This window comes from Triticum urartu, chromosome 2A (genome assembly GCF_056163025.1).
Source record: "Triticum urartu cultivar PI428250 chromosome 2A, HENAU_Tu73, whole genome shotgun sequence".
Lineage (NCBI taxonomy): Eukaryota > Viridiplantae > Streptophyta > Magnoliopsida > Poales > Poaceae > Triticum > Triticum urartu.
Window position 1 is genome coordinate 601,629,514 of NC_141874.1, and position 6,586 is coordinate 601,636,099.

Consider the following 6,586-nt stretch of genomic DNA (forward strand, 5'->3'; position numbering starts at 1 on the left):
CCGCTGGTTTTGTCGGATTTGTATCTACGGTTAAAAAGTTGTGGCTAATCTAAGTTTAGGGGCTGATATGCTAATTCCAGGGACTGAACGGTGAAGAAAAGTAATCACGAACAGGTCCTGGCCATGTGGCAGATTTCTATGGCTGCAAGTTGTTCGCTGTGAGGCTTACATGGCGAACATCCGCTAAATAGGAAAAAAAACAGCAACCGCGGCTAAACTAAAGAAAACCAACAATCGGTTTTAATCAAAACCGTTCGGTTTAAACGAACCGCGGTTAACCGATCAAATACTAATAAATAAATAAAAAAACTAAACGAAGCGAACAGGAGGGTTCTCTTACGATGGCGACGACGACGAACAGGGACGGCGGCGCTGGCGTCGGGCGGTGGACGGGGCGGCGGCTGCGGTGCTCCTCGGCGGCGGGGAAGAGGACGGACGGGACGGGCGCGAGGGGGGCAGTCCGGTGGAGGTGACGGTGCGCGTCGGGGTGGCCGGGATGGGTGGAGCAAAGGGCGGCGGCTCCGTGCTCCAGCGAGGACGCAGGTCGTCGGGGCGGCGTCTCTGGTGACCTAGGGACAAGAGGAGGATGTCAACGAGATGCGCTTTGACTCGGGCAACAAAAAGAAGTAGTTGGTGGAGGCCGGGGTGGCTCACGGGCGACGAAATCCGCCGGTGAACTAGCACGGCTTCGGCGAGATCCAAGTGGCTACGGCGAGCGATGCGAGAGGCTAGTGACGACGTGGAGTGGCAGAATGGAGAGAGGAGGACGAGGGGCTTTTATATGCGCGGGGAGGGGTGCTCGGGGCTGCGGATATGCGTTATCCAAGCGCAAGGCGTGCGACTGTTGCGGGCGGTGAGCTCGCAAGCTCTATCTGAACGGGAGGAACGGGAGGTTGGAGATGATACGGGCGGGCCCCATGGGTCAGCGATAGGGAAGAGATGAGCGAGGGAGAGAGACGTGAAGGCGAGCGAGCGTTGGCTCTCGGGCGCGGGGCTGGGCCGGTCGGCCAGTCGGGCGCGGCTGGCTCCTGGGTCGAAGTTGGCCAGCGGCTGGCTGGGCCGCGGGGTGCTCCTGGGCCGAGCTGGCCTCGGTCCAGGTGGTGTGTGTGTGTTGTTTTTTTTGTTAAAAAACACAAAGGAAAACTGTAGCAAAATAAAAAATAAAAATTTTTACATAGGCATATTTTATATCAAAATGCTCAGAAAAATACCAAGAATAAGATGAACTATTTTCCAAGTTCAAATAAATTCCAAAAAAATCCATAAAATTCAAACAGTGCTACCATTGCATTTAAAATCAATAAAATCATTTTTGAAATAGCAACATGATGTCAAATTTATTTTCTCCTAATTTTCTGTTGAAGGGAATCATTTTACCCTTATTTACATTTATTTATTTTTAGGAGAAAAATAATTTGAATATAAAACTAAATAACTCCCAAGAGGATTTTGAATTTGAAATTTGAAACAACTTCAAAAGGAAAATGAGTTCCAAATAACTTCAAAGTGACTTCCAAATTATTTATTTAAAACTCCCAACTCTCTTTCTTCAACTTTGAAGAAGTCATTTTATCTTCCCTCATGAACTCATTGAGTTGCTTAAAGTTTCTAAGTTTGGATTTCAAATGGAATTCAAATCATTTTCAAACCCCTTTTCATTTCTTTAAATGGAAGAAGTCATATTAACTTCACTCTAGGATCTTGTGATGAAATGAATTTGAATTCTTCGAGATCAAAATGCAAGATGAAAGTTTTGGGAAAGTCCTTTTATTCCCTCTCATTCAACTTTCAAAAAGTTCCAATTTCCACTCAGTTTCACACAATCAATCACACAAAAATCAAACAAATAATCACAATTATTTATTTAATATAACAGTCCAAAATTTAGAATTTTGAGATGTTACAACCTCCATGTAGATGATTAGTTGTCGCAACACAACGAGTGGGTGGACATGTATTCGACTCCGGCACCATCTCCCACACGGGAAACACAGTATGACTGGGAATGGTTTGAGCTTCCTCCCTATAACGTGCGGGCACCCCACAGATATATGTGGCAGACGCCGCCTACACCACCTCCACGATGTGGCTGATGCATGTCTAGCACTATATCTATCTATATACGCGAGAGACATATGCTACCTATGTATGCGAGAGACATATTTCTACCTATGTATGCGAGAGACATCGAAATTAAACGGTATGACTTAACTTAGATAATACAACACTTTTATAGATAATTAAAATACAAGTACATCGAAATTAAACGGTGCAACTTAGCTTAGATAATACAACATATAAACTACATGAAGACATCATCGTCATCCTCCGTCGATGCAGCACTCTTGCCCTTCGACGACGAGGCACTCTTTCCCTTCGATGATGAGGCACTCTTGCCCTTCGACAATGATTCACTCTTGCCCTTCGACGATGCAGGTGTCTTGGCCTTGCTGCTCGGCATGAAGATATCGTCTTCGTCTTCGCTTTCCTCAATCCATAAATAAGTATGCTCTCGGGCAGTCCTTAGGAAAGTTGCACTCTTATGTTGTTGCTTCTTCCACCTAACATGCAACCCGAGGAGTTCTTTCCGTATCTTCTCAAAGGTCCTTGCAGGCTACCCGCACCTACGTAATGCATGAGCCAACTCATTCAGTATGGTGTCACTACTGATAAGTTCGTCCCATTGAACTATCCTATTGTCTATCTCGAAATTGATGGCTAACCTCAGAAGACATTTCGACATACTCGGATGGAAACTATGATCGAAAGGATAATGAGGACGGGACATCTTGACGAGACTACAATGCACTGCTTACCAATCCTTTCTGTGTGGGAGGGAGGTTTTATAAGTCGAGAAGAGAAATATGGCGGGAACGATGGCGAGAACATAAGGGGTGGCGGGAAATAAGTTGGCGGGAAAGAAGATGGCGGGAAATAAGTTGGCGGGAACTGCAGGGTTCGCGGGAAAGCAGATGGCGGGAAACAGAGGTTGGGCTGGAAAGAAGATGGCGGGAAAGAAGATTGCGGGAAAGACAGGTTTGGTAGGAAAGAAGATGGCGGCAAAGGGTTCCCGAGAACACGGTTATGAAAAAAATTTGTGAACTAGGCCAGGAACTCATCATCTACATGGAGGACGACTGGAGCTAATCATCTTCCTGAAAGACGACTGGAGCTAATCATTTTCCCGATGGACGACTGGAGCTTAATCATCTTCCTGGAGGATGAATAGGTCCAGTCATCCTCCAGAAAGACAAGGCTAGTATTATTTTCAAAAAATATCAAAACCGTGTATTATTTTTGAAAATTAATAAAAAGTATTATTAAAAAAAATAGCGAGCTTGAGTTGGGTCAAGCTCATCCACGGCCAGGCGTGGTGTTTATCGGTCCGGAGAGCAGGGTGTGGCTCAGTCAGCACTATACATGGCCATGGGAAGCCCGGCCCGGCCAGCCCGGCCCGGCCAGCCCGGCCCGACACTGCTCCCGAGCCGGGCTTGGGCCTAGATTTTGAGCCTGATGGCCGGGCCAGCCCCGGGCCCGTCGTTTTTGCACCATTCTAAAGGTTGGGCCGGGCCGGCCCGGAGCCCGACAGGCTTTTACATGTTCGGGCCGGGCTCGGGCTCAAAAAATAGGCCCGGTGGCAGGGCCGGGCCAGGCCCAGGCCTGGGTTTTTTGCGTCAGGCTTGGCTAGGCCCGGCCCGAAGCCCGGCCCGGCCCGAGGTATGGCCAGGTATAGTCAGCACCGGTCACGAATTACCCACCATGCACCAGCACCACACATCACTGAGGAAACTGACGCCAGGGAGCTGCAAGAGGATAAGGCAATCGTGTCCCCGTGGCTCCGTTTCTTACGGTACGCATGCAGCTAGCACATCCGGCCGAAGCTCTGCTCTCAGCTCGACAGCAATGGCGATAGCCTGCAAGTGCAGCCCCGCGGTGAGGCTGCTGCCGAACCCGATCACGGCACAGCTCCCGGGCGGCAGGAGCCACGGAAGATGCAGATGCAGAAGCCTTGCCGTTCACGCGCAGCTCCCGACCGAGGATGAGTACCCCGCTGAGTCACCGAAAAGGGTCCAGGTTACACAGGTGAATTACTGATCTACTGATAGTCGGTCGTAGGATAAACTCGTGGGCTGCGGTTTGAACTTGAAAGGCCATCATCTGCTGCTTGCGTGCTTCGATCCAGAGCCTCAGGAGGAGCCGCCGGAGGGGACCCGGCGCGCGGCAGAGCCTGATCTCCGTCGGGACGTCGCGCGGCGGAGGGGATGAGTGGAGCAGCGACTTCGAGCTGACGCTCCGGCAGCTGAGGCTGGACGACCTGATCGAGGACGGGCAGGGCGACGCCGACGTCCTGGTGCACCTTCTGGTCCAGCAGGTAACTGAAACAGAAAATATGCACCGAGCAAGTGAGCAGCTGACTGATAGTTCTAAGATCTTCATCTGCTTACAGCACACCCAGTTCGGAATGTCGATCAAAGGGCGAGTGGTCACATCGCTCACCAAAATATGCGATTCCTGCTCCGCCCCATACTGCACAAAGGTACACCACACCGCGGATCACCTGGAAAAATTTCCACTGAAAGATGGCGCATTTGGAAACTGTTCAAGTTAACTGAAAGCATTGGATCCTGGCACCCCGTTGCAGATTGATGAGCAATTCGACATCACGGTGCTGTCTTCCTCCAGGAAGGATCAGAGCGGGTTGCCTGAAATCGGAGACAGCGATCCGTCAGTACGTGATATGATTTACCTAGCTCTGATGCTATATATAATTACCGTAACCATTACGACTATTTCTTTTAGAACAGGTCATCTACGTGAAGCCAGGAACAGAAATTGATATCGACTCGTCAATCCAGGAGACAATACGACTAACAGCGTCAGCCAAGGTTTGCACTTGCAGCATGTCATGTCGAACTGTCGACTGTCGACACACAACCTCTTACAGTTTTACTGATTATCATCATTCAGAGTTCATGTTCGGAGGCGTGTGAGAAGTCTCCTGTCGTGTGGAAACGTAAGTGCTAAGACGAGCTGCAACAACTAGTACATTGGATTGGTTGCTTTTACTGTACATCGCTGTAACAGTTGTTTATCTTGTGAATTTACAGGTGCTGGTAACCAGAAGAAGCGGTACAGCCAAACGTGGTCAAAACTTCTTGATCTCAAGAGAAGTCTGGATAAGGCGCCCAGCTAATTAAATTACTGTTGGCGATGCAGTTTCAACTCGACGCCACTGATTATCTGATACGAAAATGCTACAGTGTGATATATCGAACAAAAAGCTTATGTGACCGGATGATTAATCAATGGACATGGTTATCCAGTGATTGCTTCTCTCCATAATACTTTAACTGTATACTCACAGAGACTACTGTACTAGACTATAACAAACCATTTTTTCTCTTTCCTCAAATATATTTCCTGTGGGAAACTATGTATGAAATCAGAATATTCTTTTGAGGAATATATGAATTCACAACTCATTCCACAACTACGGCTTGTTTTTCAAGTCTACTGATTTTTCTTCCAAGGATTTACTCACCCATGCCCCCGCTCACACTTTTTTTTTTTGGAGAAAATGTTCAACGTGTATTTAAAAATTGTTCATCATACTCCATCCGCTCAAAATAAGTGTCCCAAGCTTAGTAGATTTTTTTTACTAAAGTTAGTACAATGTACAAAGTGAAGACCCATATTTTGGGACGGGGGAGTATATCATAAAAATGTTCAATGTGTATTTAAAATTTGTTCAGCGTATATCACAAAATGTTTAATGGTAAAAAATGATATATTTTTTGATCTTCCGCTATGTGTAGTTTTTAAATATTCATGCGGCCTATTAATCAGTTACGTTTGGCAGCTCACCAGGTAATGAACACAGGGAGTTGCTATGTAACGCGTTCTGCGTCGCTGTGCTTTTGCACAGGCACGTCGTTGCCGTGCGCTGATTGGGCCGGCCCATTGCAGTGCGGCGCAAAAAACAGTTTGGGCGCAATCGCTAGGAAACGAACACAGGACTGCCGACTTAAATTCGCACGCTACTAGCCACAACGATGGATGAGCTCGGTTGGCCAATGTACAGCGGAAAACTAAGTGAACTAAAGAAAGTACTCCTATAAGACTTGACACTGTTTGAAAAATATCCTTTGCAATTTTCCAAATTTTTGAACGTACGATTTTGTTTCGGCAAAAGCAAACAATTTTATGATATCACGATTTTTTTTGAATTTTGAACATTTTCAGAATTTCTGAACAATTTTCTAAAGCACAAACATTTTTTAAAATTTGAGAATTTTTTGTGAAATGGAGAACAATTACTGAACAAATTTGGAAGCACAAACATTTTTGAATATGTGAACAAAAATTTGAAATACAAAACATTTTTTTAAATCTTCGAACAAAATTTGTAAAACACGAACATTTTTTGCAAAAAACGCAGCCTTTTATTTGAAAATATCCTGGCATTTGTTGGAAAGGCAAACAAATTTCGAATATTTTGAACATTTTTAATTTTGAATTATTTGAACATGTGTTGCAAAAACGCGAACATTTTTTAAATTTTGAGAAGAATTTGGGAGCCGCCGAA

The 6,586-nt window shown here is 46.2% G+C and overlaps 1 protein-coding gene across 2 annotated transcripts; it reads left to right on the forward strand.

Annotated features, from left to right (window-relative positions):
• The first annotated feature begins 3,759 nt into the window (after positions 1-3,759).
• LOC125552007 (E3 ubiquitin-protein ligase, putative (DUF177)) lies at positions 3,760-5,494 on the forward strand. Of its 2 annotated transcripts, XM_048715450.2 has the most exons (7): positions 3,760-4,083; positions 4,184-4,372; positions 4,448-4,537; positions 4,643-4,729; positions 4,806-4,886; positions 4,969-5,014; positions 5,109-5,494. In XM_048715450.2, the coding sequence occupies exons 1-7, from the start codon at positions 3,760-3,762 to the stop codon at positions 5,192-5,194; spliced, it is 903 nt and encodes a 300-aa protein (XP_048571407.2). In that variant the 3' UTR covers positions 5,195-5,494. The 2 variants fall into 2 exon arrangements, with proteins under 2 accessions (XP_048571407.2, XP_087400647.1); XM_087544521.1 differs by having other exon boundaries at positions 4,184-4,537.
• Positions 5,495-6,586: the final 1,092 nt, after the last annotated feature.

Excerpts from the sequence above, each read along its gene's own strand:
- LOC125552007 (XM_087544521.1), top strand. The coding sequence starts at position 3,760 with ATGCACCAGCACCACACATCACTGAGGAAACTGACGCCAGGGAGCTGC. Across the intron at positions 4,538-4,642 it reads CCGCCCCATACTGCACAAAG|ATTGATGAGCAATTCGACAT; the intron begins GTACACCACACC and ends ACCCCGTTGCAG. Across the intron at positions 5,015-5,108 it reads GTCTCCTGTCGTGTGGAAAC|GTGCTGGTAACCAGAAGAAG; the intron begins GTAAGTGCTAAG and ends GTGAATTTACAG.